This window comes from Fukomys damarensis, unplaced genomic scaffold (assembly GCF_012274545.1).
Source record: "Fukomys damarensis isolate Sample0158 unplaced genomic scaffold, DMR_v1.0_HiC HiC_scaffold_18, whole genome shotgun sequence".
NCBI lineage: Eukaryota > Metazoa > Chordata > Mammalia > Rodentia > Bathyergidae > Fukomys > Fukomys damarensis.
Genome location: NW_022900930.1, coordinates 22,649,145 through 22,671,753, shown reverse-complemented (window position 1 = coordinate 22,671,753; position 22,609 = coordinate 22,649,145). Strand labels below are relative to the sequence as shown.

Below are 22,609 nucleotides of genomic sequence, written 5' to 3'. Positions count from 1 at the left end.
GGGGGGGGGGGGGGGGGGGCCGGCCCCGCCGCTGGCGGTGTAGACGCCGACGAGGAGGGGCTGGGAAAATATGCGCAGAGTCCGCCCGGGTCGTGCCCGCCGTAGACGGATGAAGCAGCGCGCTGCGCCCCGGCGCTGAGGCCCCCGGATCGGGGCAGCAGGTCGCCCTCCCCACCATGAAGAAGACCCGGAGCACAACCTTGCGGCGAGCCTGGCCTAGCTCGGATTTCTCGGACCGGGCCTCGGACCGCATGAGGTCCCGCAGCGAGAAGGACTACCGCCTGCACAAGCGCTTCCCCGCCGCTTTCGCGCCCCAGGCTTCTCGGGGCTACATGACATCAGGTTGGTAACCGCGTTTCGGCCCCCGGGCCGGATGCACCGCGGCCGAGGACCTGCGGTGATGGATGCGATAAGTTATGGGGAAAACAGGGAAAAATTAGCTCCTATCCACCATTTTGTACCTCTGCGAGATCCACCGCAGGCCCTCTCAATATGGGGTTTGAGTGCTATTAGGTGAAATCAGGGAGGGGGGACGAACCGAGCGTTGGGGCTGCAGGGAGATAAATGACTGCAAGCTCGGGCGATGCAGCCTCCTTGAGCTTTGTGCTGGAGCCTGCGTCCGGTACTGCCCGCAGTGCCAGCCTCCCTTGCTCCTGCCTTGTAGCCAGTTACCTTCCTGGGAATTTAAGCAGCCCCTTTTTCTTCAGAGGGAACAGGTTTCATGAACCGTTCTTGACGGTTCCAGTGTATGTGCACATCTCAGGCTCGTCTGATTTGCACGCAGGGAACTATGTAGGAGCTCATCGGATACGTTCTGTGGGGTAATGGTGTGTGTGCGGGTTGAATACTCACATGATTCTGCGTGGATTTAGCATATGTTGCTTTGAATTAGGCTGCATGGAAGGAATGGAGGCAGAATCGTGTGTTTGGCTGTCAGACAGGAAGGACAAACAAAATGGTAAATGGAAGTGGAGGCTTCAAAATAGATTTCTCTTAAAATGCAGTACCCTTAAAAGCCTTTCTGAATGAGCCTGTTCTCTTTGGAAATAGAATGAGATGGCTTTGGTTTGTGATTCGAGGCCTCAGGGATAAAATACTTGAGATGCTGGAAACCTTTAGTTGATTTCTTCTTACTTGTTGTAAATCACTGATAAGTAACGGCCTGGAAGATACCCATTTTTATTTATTTTTCATTCAGAAAAGAGTTAGGGTGCTTCTAAACACAGTGTAATGGAAGAACTGAGATTTTGTTTTAAACCACATCCTATACCAAATCATTCTAAGCCCTGCCTTAACTGCAAAGATTGTTTTAAGCTTGTGGTTGGTACTTACAGTCTAGCTTTACTATCTTTCAACTAAAACAGCAAGTCTTTTTTAAACTAAGGTCAGTATCTCATGCTTTAAAAATGTCTTGTGGCCGCATTGCCATGCATATAAAACCTAAATAAAATAACTATCTTTTTATTGCAAAATCAGACAACACAAGGATGTTGTACTATTTTGGCAATAAGGCTCCCTTGATTTTCTCTTTCATGAAAAGCCAAGTCTGTGAAGGAAGTGACAACTACAGTTTATACCTCAGTTATTTAAATCACTGATGTGGTTGCTGTACTCTTCAGACTTGTGGCAGTACATTTGGAAATGCACCTAGGTCCAAATCTAACCTCAAAACATAAATCCATGTCTACACTGTGTTCAGATAATCCTGGGTTACATGAACTAGGGTTTGAATGTCTTTCTTCCACACTTAGCGGTATCCCTCTTTTCTGTCCCTCTTAAGGAGCCAGTACTGACATTTAAGTGTGAAGCTCTAAAAGTCAGGTGGCCGCAATTTCTTCAACAAACCTGCAAGACTAATAATTTCAGGCACATTCCCATGGAGACTTTTTTGTCTGTTTTAGCCTTGTTTCATTATGATTACATTTTCTGTCTTTGGGTCAGAACTTCTTTGCTATTGACAATACTGCAAGACATTTTTGAGGGCATAAAGAAGCAACTTTTAATTTTATGTGATTCTCTTATTTCATCTCTTGACCTGCAGGTGGTAAGATGGTCTTGTAGTAATAAAGGGTAACCTGTCTCAGGTGGGTGGTTTTCTGTCCAGATTCAATATTAGGTTACTGCTGAGCATAAAAGACCATAGGAAGAGCTGTCATTCATTCAGCATTTTATGGAGTGCCTTGCTAGACTCATGGGGTTAAAGGTTGATAAATATAGTTTTTGTCCAGGGAAGGTGGGCTGTTATTTATTCTTATTTTAAATGTTAGCTAATATATGGAGTAATAGAAAGTGAATTTTGGTTCTAAATGAAGGAAATAGTAAATATCAAGACAAAACCCCATAGTGAATATTGAGAGAGTAGGTGGATTCTTCTCATATGCAACTTTTTTTGAGGGATAAGTGTGTGTGTGTGTGGATGAGTGGATATCTATTTCCTTTCCAAATAATGGCTCCTTTCAGTATGACCATTGATAGAAATAGATGCTATGTAGCAACACTCTGAGATCATTTATAAGAAGTTCTCCTCCTCTTAGAAAATGTGAAGGAAATCCACTTGTATCCAGTTTGTTGCTGTGGGTACAGAGACTGTCACGTAGGAAATGAAGTAGCTTAGAAACACCAGCTGAATGTGGTGAAACAGCTTTCCATATTTCTTCTGTTTGTCCAGCCATGTGGCTTAACGACTGTGGGTGTTACCATACTTCAATTTTAGTAAACAGGGTCTTTTGTTGTGGGTAAACTACTTGGGTTCAGAGGACAAGGCAAGCCTTCTCAAAGATGTACTAAATAACTTAAGATAACTTAAGAGAAGTAATCTTTATTTTAGATTTGGGAAATGAGAGATCTGGGGAAATTATTAGAAATAGCTATTTATAGCAGTCCTTTTGGTCCAGTATACCTGTCAAACACACAGTAGTGCTGTGAGCAGAATTGTAAGGTTCTGTGATAGTTTTCTAATGAGACAGCTGCACCATTTCTAACTGGAAATAAGTAATAACCAGTGTAAAATGTGATTTATAGAGTGGACTTGACATTTAGCCTTGGCTTTTTGTATCCCTTCAGGATAAACTACACTTAAGATCAAGAGTTTAGATCAGGCACACATAAAACTGACAAGGTCTTGGAAAGGAACAGTTAGATGAAAAACTGAAACTTTCAGTCGTGAAGACCATGCCCTCTGTGAAGGTTGTAAGCCCCCAATCCATGCTACCACATCTAAAGTAACCCTAAGAATTCACAAGCCTCCTAGCAACCAGGAAAGTTCACAGGCCAGGAGATGAGTTCATTGTTCCTCTGGCATATTAATTTTCCATTGGTAGTTTCTGGGCAGAAAGGGAGGAAATCTTGCCTTTTGTTCAAATTGAGATGAATAATAAAATGTGCGTGTTGTTATCTGAAGAAGAAATGAGGTTTTAATCAAATGAACGTGGGATCATTCCCTTTTTTTATAACTAGACATTGTGATATCTACTAGACATAAAAGTAAAACTCCCCATGAAAGGGAAATCTGTATAATGCCTCTTACTAGATATATGCAAACATGCCCAGCTCATGTACCACTGTGAAGTGATTTTTCAAGGCCTCAAACATTTTGTGGACGAAGCTGTTGCAACCTTTTCTGTTGTAACTGTGTGAGCTATGACTTCTTCATTCTGCTGCTGCTAATGTTTAATTTCTCTTCACTCTCCCCTCCAGCAGCACGGGGGATGTGTGCCTCTTTATTTTCATTATACAATTCCACCAGTGTTTTAGGGGCATTTTTATTGACCAAGATTGCAAATTAATCTTTCCACTTCCGTGTTCTAAAGAGAACGCTCATAAAAGGCTTTACTTGTGAATGAGAAAGCAGAGTCATGGCATTTTTTATTTTGATACTTGTCATTTTAAATACTGTCCTTAAAGAATAAACCAAACAATTAATATACCGTAGCTTAAAGGATGCAAAAAAGAAAGATAAAAGTCCTAAACTGACATCTTAAGGAAATTTAGATCAGTTTTGTCTGCTGATTAATGAATATAATCAGTGGAAGGAATGGCCAACACATCAATTGATTCCTTTATTAGTTTTCATTTTATAGAAACTAATTCTGGGGCACATTTAACTGTGTGTTCCAGTTCCTCGTGTTCTGTTATTTTAAGAGATGGGAGTTTTCTGGGAGTGGAGGATGGACACTCAAGGTTCTAATTTGGGGCTGTCACAAACCAGCTGTGTCCCTGGCGAGTAATATGACCTCCCTCCATCTGTACTGAGCCCTTTGGTCCTATGCTTCCATTACAGAATTGGGCTCTGCAGTGGCTCTATAATGAGTAAGAGCAAGACCTTTGTACACTGGCACATAAGTTGTTAGAAGAACTCTTTGCCCTTTTCTATTTAATGGAGTTGGGTGCTTCTGTATGTGGGAATCATGGTCATATTGCAATGGAGTCCTACTTCCTGTTACCTTCAAATCTTATAATTCATGTGTACATTTAAGGGATTGACCTGGTGACTAGAGCAATAGAGGAAGATGATAGATTAATATCTGGAAGATTATTATCATATGCAAATTTTAATAAACAGCATCCTTGTCACCTTTTCTCCTCTTTGCAGAGATCCATTTTCAGGCTACCTACTCCAACTGTGTTTTAATTTGAAAATGCCTGTGTTGACTGCTTTCATCAGGCAGGTGTAAGTGAGGAACATTATACTCAGTCGTGAATGACTTTTTTCTTTATTTCCCAAGAGAACATAAATGTGCTTACAAAAGATCACCTCTCTTGGTATTTCAATATCTTTTACACTCTTGTGAATGTTTTTATTTGAAAAAAGGAATATGAGTATATTGTATAAAAACATTAGAATTTTTACACCTCTAGAGCAGTTTGGACCTTAATAAATTCCCTGTGCCTCAGAGAGTTCAGATAATTCATTTAGTAGTATATTCTTTGGTACAAGATTGCTTATGCTGAATTCAGATGTAACCTGAGAGCAAAATCCAGTGAGATCCTTGCTGGTGGAATAGTACACTAACATGAGTTTAGGATGAGTTTTGTAGCTCAGAAAATGATATGATGCCTAATCTAGATGTAGTAGTTCTTGTAGTTTGTGAGAGTGCATAGACTATAATCAACTCTAAATCGACTCAAGCTGTAGAACACGAGAATAAAATGACATGGGTAATTTTTAAAGTAGGTAATAAACTTTTCCTTAAGTAACAAATTCTGAACTATTTTTGTTTGACAATAGAATGTCCAACCAATTGGCTGGAAAATCCTATTGGTTTCTACTACCTAAATATGTCTACAATTATTTGTCTCTTCTTCATTCTTGCTGTTGAAATCTTCCGTTGTGTTACATTGTCTTCCAAAATAACCTCTTCTCCAATCCAGTCCATTCTCCTTGTGTCCCCACAGGCATTTTGTTTGGTTTTATTACTTTTAATCCTAAAGCAAAGTGAGTCATGTTGCTTCCCTTTCTATGCCTCTCTTGCATAGTAATGAAGTGTAGACTATAAAATCTTCATGTAATGGTGTTTCCCACTGTTTCCACCCCCTTTTCAGCTCCTTCCCCACTGTCCTGTGCTCTAGGCTCTCAGGACATTTTGACTTCAGTTATATCTTGTTGTCCTAGTGTGACAGGGCTCAGAATTAGCTCCCTAACTCTCTAGGTCAGGCAGAATCCCATTTACCTTGCAGAACCAGAGCATCTTCCCCCTTTCATTCTTCGTCCAGATCTTCTTGGAGTGAATCACTCCCATGACTTTGGTTTTGTACTTGTATTATAGCAACATGTTCATGTTGCGTTTTACCACTAATTTACCTGTAGGTCTTCTGTCCTGGATGGCCAGTTTCTCCATGACAGAACCTGCTTTATTCACATCTCTGTTTTACCAAGAATCACAGAGCTTGACACTTATCAGGACTCAGAAAATGTTTACTGAGTGAGTGACAAAAGCATGGCTTCTAAAATGTTAGATGAAGCGATGTCTTGAAGTATTAATGTGAGTCATCTTTTTATAACTGTAGAAGTTACAGATCTATATCCTGGTGTCTTGCACATGTGGAATCTCCCACTGTGGTTGGTACACAGGACTAGCTGTCCATGAGCTGGCAATTGGAAAGCAGTAAATAATAGGATACAATCAAGAGTCAAGTAAGGTTGTTGATAGGATTGGTGTAAGTGTAACAGATTCACAGAAGAGAAGGATGCTCCTTAGAAAAGGCTGCCTGCAGTGAGGACTTGCTAGGTCTTGAAGGAGTGGGTAGGGTTTGAAGAAATGGGGAAAGAGAAGGTTAGGGGTTTTATAGAAGCAATACGAACCAAGGCACAAAACTGGACACAAAAATGGGTCCACACTGGGATGTAACTATAAATAGTGTGGAGCTGAGTCAGGTGGGCTTTCAAAATTTGAGTGAATGTAGTTTACACAGCAAGGAACATATTTGTGACTTTGGGAGAGAAAGAATGAGAGGAGCATGTCAAGAAGGTGTACACGGCAGTGATTTGCAGGATAAATGGGTGTCATGACCATTTAGAATCTGTAGACAGTTGGGGACCCCTTATGGTGATAAGGGATGACAAGGAACCACCATAGAACCATATTTCTCAACTTTGCCAGGAATTAGCTTGCCACCATGATGATATTTTTTAAAAATCATGCCAGTTACCACCTTGCCTTAGTCTCTTTAGTGTCAATATAACAAAATACCCACGGCTAACAACAGGTAGAGGTTTATTTGTCTCATAGTTCTGGGAGGTCTCAATACAGTGATGCTAGTGTCCTGATGACAGCCCCCTTTTCTGCCTCCCCCATTGCATTGCGCTGTGTCTGAAGGGAGCTGGCTGCATATAAAAGGGAATGAACACATGGGGTGCTTTTGCTTTGTTGCCACCCACTCTTGAGATAACAAACCCAATCACAGGAGACCTCATCTACTCCCATACAATGAGCACTGATCCCTGCCCAAGGGCAGTGTCCTCATGGTCCAATAATCTCTTAAAGAGCCACCACCTTTCACTATTATTGCACACATTGGTACCGAACTTCTGGCACATGAACCTTTGGGGAACAAACCACATCCAAGCCATAGCAGACCAATACCATTATTTATTTAAAAGTTTTCTTAAAAATTTGACATTTTTTAAACATAATTTTTAGAAATTCCCTTCTCTGAAATTATGAGTTGTATTGGATATTACATTTATTTCTAATCCACATTAAAATGACAATAACAATTTCAGTTAAAAACACTCAGTGAGGTATCACTTAAAATGAACTCATGTTCCCGACTGGTACCAAATAATCTTAATACCTGTAGGAGAGGGAAGTGCAGGTGGAAAGGAAGAGGAAACGAAGAAGGGAGAACGGAGGAACTGGCCATTCTTTGTAGCTGCTGGACTTAGGAGTTGAAAGAAAGTAAACGGTGAATCATAATTTTTATTTTGGAAGAATGTGCTAAATGAGCAGGACAGTGGGGAAGGTGGAGCTGATGATTTGTACTTTGGAGGAACAGATGATCTTGTCTAAGCAGGGAGGTCTTTTAGGCACAAATGAATAGACAAGGTTATAGGGACAGGTTGAGGTCATGCATGCAGCAATGTCTGTTGAGAATACAAGAATAGCTTAGCTTTTTGTAGTTTATGTTCTGCTTCGTAGAGAGCACAGATGACTTAAGTTATTTTTATTTCCAGCAGATGGAGGGTCAGTTGCATTCCACTGACTCTGAGTCCTCTTCAGGTTTTGAACAACCTGGAGAGTGGAGGTTAGGATTGCTTGGAGATGGATGTCCTGTTCCTAAAAGCAAAGTACAGTTTAATTTTTGGATTTGTTTTATTAATATTTGCATTGATTCAGAAACTTACTTTGTTGACAACAAGCTATTGAAATCTTTAGTCAGGTTTGACAAGAGATTGAGCTATGCAAGTAGCAGCACAAAAGATGAGGCCGGCTATGTAAATAATGTATTATTTCAAACATCTGTCATACATCTACTTGGTAGAAAAATTATGGCTTAGGTAACTCACGCTCACAGTTAAAATCTCCATGTATCTTTCTACTTTAATCCATAAAGGCCCCTGAAGGCCAAGTTTTCTCTTTTTAAAGATAAAAGAGAGATATTTGGCAGATGGCTTTGGGCATTAAGGGTAGCAGGATGTATATGCCTAGCCTTACCCTGATGGCCATAGATAGTTTCAGAGGTAGAAACCAACTAGCTTTTTAGTGAACACCCCTCCCCACCCCTACTGCAAATTCCTGTCTGGTTGGTTCCCCAAAGAGAACTAGTAGACTCTTTATTGCTTTGGGCACATCTACTCTTTGCTTTGAAAACATTTCATTATGAGATAAAATGAAGGCCCTCATAGTGATTGAGGTGCATGGAATATTTGTCATTTATTCAAAAGAGTTTTAGTTGCCCGGCACTTGAACCATTCTCTTATGTATGTGTAATTCCTGTTATTTTCAGATGTGCCCCCACCTCCGCAGACTCTATCCCCTCATACCTCTATATCTGACTTTATTTGGGAGTGAGGTCTTCGCAGATGTCACCGTGCTAAGTTGCAGTCATACCAGAGTAGGATGAATCCTAAATCCAAAATGACTGGTGTCCTTGTAAGCAGAAGAAGAGACACAGACTCTAGGGAAAATATCCTGTGATGAAGAGCCAGACAGGGCACCCCTTTTGCACCCTAGCATTGTTGACTTGTCTGTCATTATTTTCTTTTTTTTTTTCTCATCAAGTTTATTGGTACATTTTAGGCATACAGTACAGTTACATTCATCATTGGGATCTTGTATCTTTACATGACAGGTTTTAGTTCTCATTTTTCCCCCTTGTCCCTGCCCTCCATTCACCCTCTCCTCCCCTTCCCATTTACAAACATTTTATTTCCTTTGTTTCATTTTCTCCTATTTTCTTGTCTGACCCTCCTAGTCTGGAAAAGTCTCGTGGACATGGCCCAGGTCTCCCTTGGCTTGCATTTCCAGTATCTGGCCAGGTGTGAGTTACGTGCATAAGTAGAGTATAAATATATAGATACGGGGATGTAGAGTCTTGCTGATTGCCCCAGGAGGTACAGTGAGGTCTCTGTGTTCCAGTTTGTTCTTTAACCATAGGCACAGTTGGCATCCTTGGGTGAGGGACACGGACTGCACGGCAGTTGTGATGCCTCTGTCACCTCACTGCACTCATGCTGGCCAGAAGAACAGGCAGCCACATCCATTGGGCTGTACAAATACAGACTTCTGTCTCAAAATTAAAAAAAAAAATCTAGAGAGCATCTTTCACAGAACTGTAAAACAGCACCAAGTGTCTAAGTTAAGTTGTCCCTTTTAGGTTAGATGCTAGTGCTTGTAATTAGAATGGAGCTTCCTGTTAACCTAGTGAACTCATTTGAATTTTCATTTTCATCGATTTTCAAAATTGAAACGAGTATTTGGACATATATTTCCATATTTAGTAACAGCTGTTTATGATGTAAACAATGGGCATATCTTAATTCACTTTTAAAAATACTTTTTTTAAAAAAAAATGCTTTTTAAAAGTCTGTGAAGCCAGAGAGTGAACAAGCCAGAGGACCAAAGATGACCATAACGTCTGATGGATTTTTCCACTTTTGTAATATTGGCTTCTGCCTTGAGTTCATAAAATGCATCCATGTAACACTAAAGCATTGTGACTTGGGGCTGTTAAGTCAGACAGTCATAGGTTAGAGTCCAGGCACACACTTACTGTCCATGTAACATTGGCATTTATATCATTAGTCTGTCCTCTGTTTCTTTATCTTTGACATATGGATAAAATACCATCTAATTTATATATAGCTTACAGTTTTTTAAATGTGGATTAAAGGAACAAATGCACCCTAAATTACCAGCATAGTGCTTGACACTCTGAGAACTAAATACGTCCTTGAGATTATATTATTATTTATTTTGGGACATAATGATGCAGAATTAGTCATTCCTAAATGCTTTCCATCTGAGGATGCAGAAGAAGGGTGTCAGCAGACAACCTACCCAGGGTCAGATGGAGTTCAAAGCAGCGGTAAATCAGATTCTTAACGTAATACTTGGTATTCATTTAATCAGAAATAAGGTATTCCATTTCTTATTGATTTTGGTGTATGATCTTCTAAAAAAGAACTGGCATAATTATTCATCTGTCTAAGTGGGCTCACTTGTCCCTGAATTTCCTGCTTGGGAAAAATAGTGCAGAATCATTGTGTATTCAATATTACTGTGAAATATAAATCTAAGAGAACTTGGCTTCACTTAAAGTGGAAAACTATTCCTCCACCTAAGCAGACACTTTAATCTGAGATACTTATTTTGACTTTTCAATTGAAGGTAAATGTTTAAAAAGCTTCTGGAGTTCAGCTCTGTGTGTGTGTGTGTGTGTGTGTGTGTGTGTGTGTGTGTGTCTTTGTATAGGCAGTGAATATGGTCTCACAGAAATACAGCATGAGACAGGAAAGCTGTGATGCTAAGGTACATCTTTCAAGGCCAGTTTTAGAGGTAATCCCCCATGAACTCTGTTCTCCAAGCCAAGTGCATTTTTTCCTTTGGTGTTTTTGTTTTTTGGTAATACTGAGGATTGAGCCCAGGGCTTTCATACTGAGATACATCCCCAACCTTTTTCAAAATTGTTCTTTATTTTGAGACAGGATCTTGTTACTTCGCTAAGTTGCCCAGGCTGGGCTCAATCTTGGGATCCTCCTACCTTAGCCTTTCAGAGTGCTGGGATCATAGGTCTGTGCCAAAATGCCAAGCTCTTTGGTGGGTCTTGAAAAGAAGTGTTCATTCCAATGAACCCTCAGGATTGTATGGGAAGTAAAGGGGGATGCTGCAGTTTGGGGTCCACTTTTCACAGGTGTTAATATTTCAACACCTTTCCTAAGAGCAGATGGCTTGGCAGCCAGACTTAGGGCTATGGGACTTCAGCTTTAGCTGGGGAAAGAGGAAGGCTTCCCGCTTCTATGCAGCTTTCCAAGCTGCTACCTTATCCGAACCTGGTCCTTCAAGGATCTGCAGGCTTGGTGCTCCTTACTTTTGCTGGATCCACCCAAGTTTCCAATTTACTTAGTCATTTTCAACTATTTTCTCTTCCTTCATATCAAGGGAAAAATACTGAAAGAAAATCCTAAAGGGTGCGATTAATTTATTTTCTATGATTATGGCCAACTACTTCAAAAGCTGCCTCTATTAGTGACTCTGCAAGACTTAGCTTTTATCAGTAGAAGTATAGCTTCTAGAAAAGGTAGATCCTGTTTCCCCACACCTTGTACCTGGCTTGGTGTGGGTGATTTAAATATTGAGGGTGGGGGTTGCAAGGATTGTTTGAGATGCCAAAGAAATAATAAGTAGTCATATATACTATGCTGACCTTGAGGTAGAGTTGCCATTGTCCAATACCATGCTTATGTGTGAGGCACTGTAGAGTGGAATTGTAGAGTTGCCTGGCATCATTGACACTATGGGATTGTTAGAGATTTGGTAAATGGTGGTGCGGTATCTTGGAGGCAGTCCCTGGTCAGGTATCCTTAAGTGAGGCAGTGGGGAACCCAACATCAAAGGGCCTGGATATAGTCCCTGGCTTCATGGACAAAATAACAGAGCTGTGGGGAGCTCCTGAAATTTAGATCCTAGGGGAGGGAGCCTCTTTACTCTCAGCTAGTTTTGCCCCTTTAGAGGGAAACCATTGTTTATCAAGCAAGTACTTGGTAGGCACTGTATAAGCATTACCTGACTTAGATAGACCTCAGAACAATTCTGTGAAAAGAGCCACTAATTAATATTTTAAGTAGCACAAAGACAAAACTGAGATTTTATATACGTACACACACATTCATATGGTGCACTTTTACTGTTAAGCTATATGTTAAACATTTGTAAAATTAATTTCTTATTTTTAAATAAAATACTGTACTTAGCATTTTCTTTCAACCTCCCAATGGTTTATCTCATACTTACCCTAATGTAGGAGGAGCCCCACTTGGGAGGCTTGTGTTATAGTCTGGAGAGAGATTTCTAAGATTTTTTGCTATTCTAATGAGTCTGGCCTTAAATATTTATGTGTGTTATTTTAAAGTAATCTCTACTTAGCCCGCTGAAGTTCTTAGAATTACTTTTCCTTACCTGAAAAGCAATAGTGGAGCCTCCTCAGACCTGTCAGGGGGTTGGGTGGGGGATTTGCTGTACTATTTCCACAGTGCTGTTTCTTGCCCTTCCTTGTCTTATCATGATAGAGTGGGTTTCTTCATGCCCTTGTGAGCTCCTCTGCAGTCTTAATTGGCTTGATATTATCATGAGCTGTCAGTCACACAGGGAACATCCCTGCCTCTTGGAGATGAGGTAGTTGGAGTTGCACAAGTCCTGGGTCTTAACTTGTTTAGCACAGAGGTGCCTGACAACAAGATGTGTAACTTCACATGTATACACATAGTTTCATTCATTTGCAATCCATTTTTTCTACTTTTCCATTTTCTCTTGTACTTATCTTGACTTTTTAGTTATAAAATATTAGTGCAATCAAAGTTTTGCCATCTGCTGCTAGAAGAATTTAAACTGAATATTATTCTGAAGGTAACTATAGGCCACGATCCAAATATTTGAGCAAATTCACAGGACCTGGAACAATAATTTAAAATGACACTATCAGAGGACAGATAGGAGTTGCATGGGTCTGTGTGGTGGGAGATAAGATTAAGTACAACATAATCAAGAAATTAGTAAATTGGGAATTTTAATTCAAACATAGGTGTTTACAATTGGATGAATTGTCTGTGCCTTTGATCAGAGTCACTTCACTGGTTTAGAGTATATTACACTAACTGTGTATTATAATCTTCTCTCTGGGGGCAAAGGTGCTGCTGTGACTCCCCATGGGAAGGTGACTCCATTTGAAGGAATCCTTTACAGTTTCTGGCAGTATTTCAGTGGTCAGGAGGATGAGTTCCGTAATTCATGGCAGCATAGTGAATGTGAAAAATGTGGAAGCCTAACCTTCATTTAGCTTTTCTGCTAGTAGGACTTGCAAAATCTAGCATCTGTGTAGTCCTTGGGGTGTGTAACAAAATAACACTAACACAGAAAACTCTTGCTGTTTAAAATACCTAAGAATAGTAATGAAGCTATACGATATAGTGTATATTTTCTATTGAAGCACAAATTACTTTTAAATAATATGTAGCAGTTAGAAATTATTTTTTAACCCTTCTCCCATTACCTGGCCACCTAACTAGCAAACACTTAAATTTTCCTTATACTAGAGACTAGACTGAAAGTACTTAAGAAATGTAACACAGAATTGTCAGCTCTTAACTAAAGTATGCAGTTTATACCTCATTTGTAATTTTAACTTTAAAAATGAGATATCAAAATAGACAAGCTCATAAAATATAAAAGATCAAATCACTTGTCTGCTTTTTGTAAGATTAGAATTTTTAAATTGTTTTAAAATCTATTGTTTTAACTTATTGCTTCCTCTTTCAAACAGTTTACTGAGATAGACTTGATTAGTAAGTGACTTCTTTAAAAGAGCTTGATGATAATACAGTCTGTTCAGTGCATAGAAACTGCATTCATCTGAGCTGGAATAATTTCACAAATTCACTGTACCCTAGTGCTCTGAGGAAAGAAATAGTGTACTCCCTAGGTGCAAATACATCTAATTCTGTATCATTCTTAGTCGTGCATTTTTTTTAATACAGTGATTCCTCATTCCCACTCCTTCACCCGCAACCTTTTTGCCTCAGAGATCTCGACTGATTCAGATATCTCGTATAACTGGAATCATGTGGTATTTATTTGCGACTGGCTTGTTTCGCTTAGTGTAAGTGTCCTTCCATGTTATATTTGTATCTGACTTTTCTTTCTTTTTAGGTAGAACAATATCCCGTTGTACATATATATTTCATCCGTCAGTGAACATTTCATATGTCCCCCCTTATTGACTTTTATGATTCTCCTCTAAATGTGGATGTACAGATATTTATTAGGTCCCTGCTTCTAATTATTTTGCATATATGCACAGAAATGGAGTTACTACTGGTTCACATGACAATAATTCTGTGTCCCGTTCTTGTAAGGAGAACCACCAGACTTCTTCCCAACAGTTGCACTGTTTTGCATTCCACTCCACATGGTATAGTTGGACTGTTGTAGATTCTCAGCATCCATGACATCACTTCTTATTGTCTATATTTTTTTGCTAGTGCTGATCCTGAAGAGGGTGGTGCTGGGGTGGGGTGTATTTTAAGAAGTATGGATTTTCACAGCTCCATTCTGTTTCAGATGACCCCTCTTCCCTGAGAAGTTGGAGGGGAACTGGACTGATTTCTTTATGGTTGTTTCTTAGCAGAGAAACATGGCGAATGTTGATTGGATGCTTTAGAAGACTTAATTGCTTAGTCATAGTGGTAGATAAAAATAGAGATAGCTTATACAGTAAAACGCTTTTAGTTTTTTTTGTTGTTTTGTTTTTTTGTGTGGTACCAGGGACTGGTTGAAACCAGAGCCTTAGCATTGAACTACATTCCTATCCCTTTTTAATTTTTTTTTTAAGTTAGGGACTCACTAAGTTGCTAAGTTTCCAGTTTTATAGGAATGCGCCACCACACCTGGCTCTTATACTTTTATTTTAATACTGTTTTCTTGATTTTTTACAAATGAGAAGGATATCTCAGTATCGGCAAAATGAAGTTCTTTTTTTTTTTTTGGTACTGGGGATTGAACTCGGGTCCTTGCACTTGCGAAGCAGGCCACTGAACTGCTGAGCTAAATCCCCGGCCCCCAAAATGAAGTTCTAATCATTCAAATCTTGTCCTTGGTTTCAGTGCGTACTTGTGGAGTAGTGCTTTAGGATATATAATATGAACCCTTAGCCTCATGTTGCTTAAAATATAGTTAAAAGCGTGTATGCTTGGCAGTGACCTACAGAAAGCAAAATGTTGGTCTTGTGAAAAATCACAAGTCCTTATCCAGGGGCAGTGAGATGTGTGATGTGATGTCAGGCTCCATGTGGCAGGATCAGCACAGAGTTGTTACTGTCCTTGCCTCTCAATATGCTCACCAGGAGGTGGCCAAGACAGGAACATTCTGTGTAGACTGTAGTTCCTAGACACCATCTGTGGACCAGTGTTGAGCTGGTTCCTTCTGCAGAATCATCCAGGGAGCTCGTTAAGCAGCCACACATCTTGGCCTCATTCCCCAAGTATTTGTAGGCTTGGGATGAAGCCCAGAACTTTATGTTTTTAAAGACTCTCTAGGTAATTCTGATGTGCAGTCAAGTTTAGTAGCCACTGATGTGCCATTGCCCAGGACAATGAGCCTCTTAGTTCATTCATTCGTGTACTCATTCTCTTCCTCACACATTTATCGGGCCAGGATAGAGTGCTTGTGTGAGGGTCGACACATGTGCTTACCTCAGAGTACCCAGATGTGGTCTTGCTTGCAGGAATCCCACAACTCTCTGGAGACATGGGAGAAAATGCAAGGCAGCAGAATGAAGATGGCAGTGGAACTGAGTATGTACTGCTGGAAGACCATGCATTTCGCAGAAACAGAGGAGACAGGAAAGGACTCCAGGAGGGGCAAAAAGCCTGGATTCATCTCTAAAATGTTCACTGAGAGGCAGTCCTGCAGGCAAGGACAGTTAAGGCTGGGAAAAGAAAGGCTGAAGACAGGAGAGGTCATGGAGGCAATGCTGTCCCTTTGGTAGAGAGGGGTAATGAGAAGTAAAGACAGAAGAGAGGAGAGCCAGGATTTAGAAAGTCCTTGTATTTCAAGCTGAGGAGCTATAACTTTATGTTGAACATGAGTCACCCAAGAATTTTAAGTAAGGATGTGACATGCTTGGATTTGCATTGGAGGAGATTACCCTGGCTGAGGACAGAAAATGGATCCAGGGACTAGAGGAAGAAATTAATAGGAAGAGGTTGGATATAGACATTCTTGAAAGAGCAACGGAGTCAGAATGTTGAGGAATTCTATGATCAATGGTGTCTCTCTCCTCCTTGAAATAGAAAATTGGCCCTTTGCCAGGGGAGGTGGAAAAATGATGGGCCTGATGGCAAAGAGTCCAAAAAGCTGTGAAGAGAGATGTGCAGACAGATTGCTGAGCAACTCAGAAAGACCGGGTGAACAGAGACCATGAGTTTATGGTTGCGTCTCATGTGATGACTGAATGATTTTAATGAATAGTTTGTATAATCTGAGCGCCAAAGTGGGAAAATCCGACATCGAGGATTGGTGCTTTGCCAAAGAGAAGGGTCAAGAACAGTAGGGAAGTTTAGGTTTCCTTTCTTCCATATGTAGTTACCTTTAAATGAAGCCAGCGCTGGTGAGGTGTCTCCTTTGGGGTTTGTTTTTAACAGAAGAAAAAACACTGTCAAGGTGTAGCACATGAGGAGGTGATCCACTGAGTCTGCTTAATCTGGGGAACAGTTCTCTCAGGACGGTGTTCTGAATACTCGGAATCTAAGAAAGAAACGTAGTACGTGACATTTGAATCTTGTTTTCAAATACTCATACAAAACTCACTTTTAAATTTGCTTTAAGAATAATTGAAGTCTGACTATATTATCATTAAGAATTATTCTAAGGGACAATCCGTACTCTTGCATAACATACTGCTATTATTAGTCTTTTTATATAAATATATATATATATATATACACACACACACACACACACACACACACACACACACACACACATATATACATACATATATATATATAATGTTCTACTAGACAATGTAATAAATATAACTAGGACTAGAAATATACTAATTTAGAATAATTGGGAGGAAGACCTGTTTAAGTGGAAGATTTAAATTTTATAAAATGCTTGGGCTGGGGATTTAGCTCAGCAGTTCGGTGGCCTGCCTTGAAAGCACAAAGACCCGAGTTCAATCCCCAGTACAAAAAAAAAAATTATAAAATGCTTAATGGAACCATTACTTTCATGTCCTTAGGCTATTTATGGAATGGATAAATTATTTATAATTAGCATATCAATTATTGCCACATAAGAAATTGAAGAAATTGTGGGATTTAGTATTGAAATCTCTTTATTATTTGATAACAGGTTATTTTTTCCATCTTCAATAATTGATACAGTCCCTGAAATCTTATTTACATGACTTAATTGTACTAAGTAAATGCAACTTTTAATCTGGTCTTTTCCCATATCCCCAAGCTCCAAATTGTTAGATTTCAAATTAAAATGACATTTTGTTACCTGGGAGGATAAGATATTTCTGCATCCTGAAAGACATGTCAGATATTTTTCATCTTGAAGCGTGTTCCCACCATCTACGTGAAGACAAATGTTTTTAAAATGCTACAGGAAATAGTGCATAAATAAATATTCAAAATAAGTAGGTAAAATATTCAAGATAAAAAGTAAAAATGGAAAAATTTAGATAAAATATTCAAGATAAATGAATAAGATTAAAAATAAACAAAACATTAAAGATGAGCATGTAAAGTGATAAAAACCCAAGAAGAAATAAATAATCATAAATATGTTTTCCCTAATAAATATTTTAGGAATTTTGATATTCTCCATTTATTGAGGTCTGTTAGGTACCAGTTATGTCGTTTCATTTAATACATCCACCAATCCGATGAACTTGATACCACTTTGTATCATTTTACTGACAAAGAATTCCAAATTGAATTCCACATAGCTAATGAGTGGTGGAACTAGGATTTGATTCCAGATCTGTTAAGTTTTCTTAGAATCAACCTTTACTACTTTATCCTCTGTCTTAGAATTAGAATAAAACAAATGGAATTTTAAACCAAATCTTTAAGAGAAGTAGTAAATAGAAACTGGACAAGAAGTTAAGTATCAGGTAATTATTAATAGGAAGAAAAAACTCCTGCAAAAATAGCAGTGTATCCTGAGGGTCTCTACAGTGCACCCTGCTGAGTACTGTTCAGTTGACTTGGATTGTTTCTAGCCAGTTCCTGATTCTTAGCACACACATGGGCTTTTCACTTGGCTTCTGAAAGCAGTGCTAAGCAGCAGCTCAGGCCTATATTGGAGAAGGTGGCTGAGTTGTGGGGCAGACTGCCTGTAACAGCTGCATGGCCACAAGCATTTGGTCCCAGTGTCTGGCCTCTTTATGTCCCTTGTATAAGATGGGACAATAATAGCACCTACTTCATGAGATTGTTCTGAGGTTTAAACACCTTCATAAATGTAAAACCTTGAGGATAGTAACTGGCACATAGTTTGTGCTCAGTAATAATTAACAGTTATTATTATTAGGCTTGTATTAGGAATAAGCAGCTTTGAGTCTCTAAAAAGGGCTCATTTATTTCTGAGAAAACTTTTCCTATTTTCAGAAGTGGGAGAGACTTAACTGCTAGAAATTGTAATCCCTCCTGACCTATAGGAGTGGTTTGAAAATACATGTTTAAAATATATTGGCTTTGTGGGATAGATGTGCACTTTTTCAGTGTGTGTGTTGCTGGTCTAGAAACAGCAATTAAGCCTTAATAGTCATGAGGCTGCCAACCAATGCTCTTTGATAGGAGGTAGGAGTATGTGTGTGTGCTGGTGAGACATCCTAATTATTGCCTTGTTTTCGCCCTTTCTGGGACTTACCCAGGGCTTTCCATGTGTGAGGAGGTACCATCAATCTGTTCTTTCTTCTTCCTTAGGAGATGCCCTGCTTTCTATTTGCAGGTAAGTGAGCAAACCCCTCGGCAGGGCATGGGCTTCCTATCAGGTTGCCCAGAAATGAGTTCAACTCTTGCCTTTCTTCTTGTTGTTGAAGGAGGGTCTTGCACATGCTGTGGTAGGACCAGAGTGATGGTCAGGGTGTTCTGCAGAGAGAACACAATTGCAGGTTCATTTCTGGTTGAGTAAGAGGGCTTCTGCAGTGCATTGTTTCCTTATTGGCTTTGAGACAGCTTTTTATTTTCCAAATAAATTAGTTTTCCGTTCAGATAGTCCATTTTAAGTGCATTTGCTTATTTTACCTTGGTTAGGAAGAGGAGCAGCTCTAATGATGGAGTTTTTTTGTTTTGTTTTTTTTTTTTTGTTTGTTTGTTTTTTATCTGGTGTCACCCTCCTGTTCATTCTCCTGTATATCTTTCTAGTTTTCCATCTAATGTGTCCACCTTTCTGTTCAGAAGACAAATGAGGATAGTAAATATAAACAAAAGCAACATATACACATAAGTCTACTTCATTGCCTGCAGGAGTTTGGATTTTGTTTTGTTCTCTCAAGATTCTCTCTCTCTCTCTTTTTTTTTTTGGTGGTAGGAATTGAACTCAGGACCTTGCACTTGCAAGGCAGTCTCTGAAGATTCTTGAGAAGTATATGTTCCAGTTGGAGAATACAATGGCAAAAATTAGAGAAGTGAGCCTTGGTGTTTAAGGGTGTGTTAGAGATTTCATTTATTAGTGGATAATCAGGAAAGAAGTCGGAGTAAATTCCTGAGGCACAAATTTTAATCCCATGTCCAGTCAACCTGGTCCTGGCCCAGGGACTGAGAGAACAGGCTGAGCCAGTCACTAGGAGTCCAACTCATTGTGGCTTTGTGGGTCTGTCCTCAAAGTTTCTGAGACAGAAGGAAATTAAAAACTTAGCTTCTCTTTTGAAAATAGTCCTGAAAAGAATACCAACCACTCATGCTAGAGGAGAGGAATTAAAAGACAGTGATCAAGTCTGAAATTTTTTTTAATCCAGAGAAAAAAACTTTGCATAAACTATGAAATGGAGGATTGGTTGATGGTTTTGTCTTAGTTACTTTTCTTTCTTTTGCCAAGATAAAATACCCGACATCCAAAGTTAAAGGGGAGAGGTTTATTTAGCTCACAGTTTGTAGGGATTTCAGCTCATAAGCTTGGCTCCAAGGCAGGGTGGCATGGCAGCCAAGCATTGCAGAGGAGAAACAGTTCATGGCAGGCAGAAGGTAGCAAAGCAAGCAAGAGACAACCATAGCTCTTGCTGTCCCTTATATCTTATCCAGGCTATTTAGGGTAGGCAGTACTCACTCCCTTAATCCTAGTGTCCTTGATCCTAGCATTCTACCATCAATTAGTTCCAGCGCCATACACTTTAGATACAGCCACCTCTGAAAAAGCCTTACCTTTGACAGCACGAACCTTTGCACAGGGCCTCTAGATACAAACCATAACAAGTTTGGATAACCAGAAAAATAAGCTCCTGTTTCCATCTTGAGAATGTATTCAGGTGAATGGTTTACTTGCTATATTAAGTTTCATATATATAATCTTTAGTGATACAAAGAGGTAATTTAAAATGTTTAGTTTTGGGGAAAATTCATGGAATATAGTCATAATTGAAAATGTGGAGATTTGCCCAAGTCTTGGGACCTTTGGCTGGTTTCTTTTCTGCAGCATATAGGGTGAGACTGAGAGTTCCCAATTGTACCCTGAATATCAAGTACAGAGCTGTAATTAAGTCAGATATGTTATGCAGTGTTTTGATTCTGTGGTGATATTTGCCTTCCCTGAAATAATCCAGTACAGATTTAGATAAATGTTTTGGGAATTCAGTGAAAAGAATGGTCTTGGTCTGATGAGTTTGGAAGAACTACATCTTCTCTATACTATACAAAGTTGTAATATGTTGGGTCATTGCCATACCTGAGTATATTGTGGGAACATAATTTGTATCAGTCACCAATCGTTGGGCAAAATTGAAATATCCTAATTCAAGTGAGATGGAGAAAGTGATTGAATCTGGCCACAGATCACACCAGCTGCTTTGGAGCCTTTTGTAAACATTTAAACCAGTGAATAAAGAGATTCTTGCTATAGATTCCTGCCTCTCACTTTTCACTGCCACCCCCACACAGCACCAAAAAAGACCATTTCACAGCATGGCATGGCGAAGGGCTGCAGCACTGATGAGCTCTCAGTAAATGTATTTCTGAGGTACAGTAGCTATCTTGTTGACATTATATTTAATGCTCTGTGATTATTTTTGCACAGCTAGAAAATATTACAACTAATTAGTTACATAACTTATTTTATAGAAGGAACTGAGTCTTCAATATTAAATTTTAAAACTCACTAGAAAAATATGAAGCTATACTTCTTTCTTTTTATTGGAGAGAAAATTATATTTTTGGATGATGTGTCAGTACTTTTGAATACCTCACTCAAATACTGATACATATACATGTAATTTTTTCTTGCATACCACCTTCAGAATCATATGTGGCTTCTATTGATGTCTTCAAATCAAATAGGCTGAACATAAGCTGTATGAATTAAAATAGAAATTTCCATAGGGGGGATAATGAAAGTGTCTTTATTTTGTCAGTATAGCCCTTTGCAGAAATATTCATCTAGATATTTTAATGGTGTTGCTGTTGAATTGATTATAAATTCCATAAATTCAAACCATAACTTGTTAAGTAACTTTTTCTTTTAATTTCTCAAAGGATCTTTCCTTTTGTTCTCTAATATATTAATTACGAAGTTACCATATTTTGGATGCTCTATTCTGTTGATTGTTTTAGTGATATCTGTGTCTCAATGCAGGCGGTATACTAGGTACCAGGTGAGACATGCCAAGTGTCTAGGGACGGTGAGAGACATAAGTCTGCAGTTCCTACAGAATGTACAGACAATTGGGAAAGAAAGCAATGAAAAGGCATTCACTGTTTCTTGAAGGAAGTGGTGTGCAAGGGAAGAAGCTGGAAATAGGTTTGGAGAGGAAGGAAGTAAGGAAGAGGCTTGCAAGTAGGGTTACTTTATAAACGAATTTACTCGGCCTCATAAAAGAGGTCACTGTTAATAGTTCCACCTGAGAGCAAGCATTAACTGCAGCAATCCCAGACAGATTGAGGCACTGGGTTGATCTGCTCCTGGAGTTGAAAACTGCTTGCATTGTTATTTAAGGCAAATAAACAAGAAACCAAAGGAGGTTTTGAATCTAGAGAATGATTGAATAAAACTGCATTGTGGAAGGCAGAGACAGACTGGAGAGGCATGAAGGGAGGTATGGCTGTCAAGTAAGAGTCAATCCATGGATCCAAGCACAAGATGCTCAGGAGGGGCAGGGCCACCACTTTGGAGACCCAGCTGATCAGGTTAGTGATTGATAGGTCTTGGCAGATGAGCCGGAAGGAGGAACCAAGGGCAACACCCAGGTTTCTGGATAAGAAAGAAGACGTCCCATTTTACTGAGAGGGAAATGCCTGACCAAAAGCAGTTTGGTAAGGGACCTTGGTGAGTTCCATGTTAGAGGTGTTGATTTCAGGAACTTACACAGATATATAAGTACAGATATCTGATAGGTATTTTTCCTCCTTTATGTGTTAATCTGCAAATAGGCCTGCACATACCAATATTATTACTTATGGCTTTTAATCCCTGTAAAGATCTTGAGCACATAAATTTGCTGTGACTCACTCGAGGGCTCATGTCAGTCTTGAATAATTAGTTACTGTTTTGAGCCTGGTAAGGAGTCGTATGTGCCTTCTCTTGAAGCAGCTTAAAGGACACGGGGAACCCAGCCTCCTACAGCCAGTGTTTTCCACATCCCTGTTAGAAGCAGGAGGGTGTGGGTGTTTCTGCAGCTTCAGGACTCAAGAAGTGTCCCATATGAGAGCTCCGCATTTGAACGGTATTTA

At 39.5% G+C, this 22,609-nt stretch overlaps 1 protein-coding gene across 2 annotated transcripts in view; it reads left to right on the top strand.

Annotated features, from left to right (window-relative positions):
- The first annotated feature begins 7 nt into the window (after positions 1-7).
- Positions 8-22,609, top strand: part of Stox2 (storkhead box 2) — a 103,780-nt gene continuing 81,178 nt past the window's right edge. Inside the window, exon 1 of one of the 2 annotated variants that reach the window (XM_010641056.2) lies at positions 8-342. In XM_010641056.2, coding sequence (XP_010639358.1) covers positions 177-342 — 166 coding nt within the window. In that variant the 5' untranslated portion in view covers positions 8-176. The remainder of the gene's footprint in view (positions 343-22,609) is intronic. The other variant, XM_010641057.2, reaches the window with a different exon arrangement.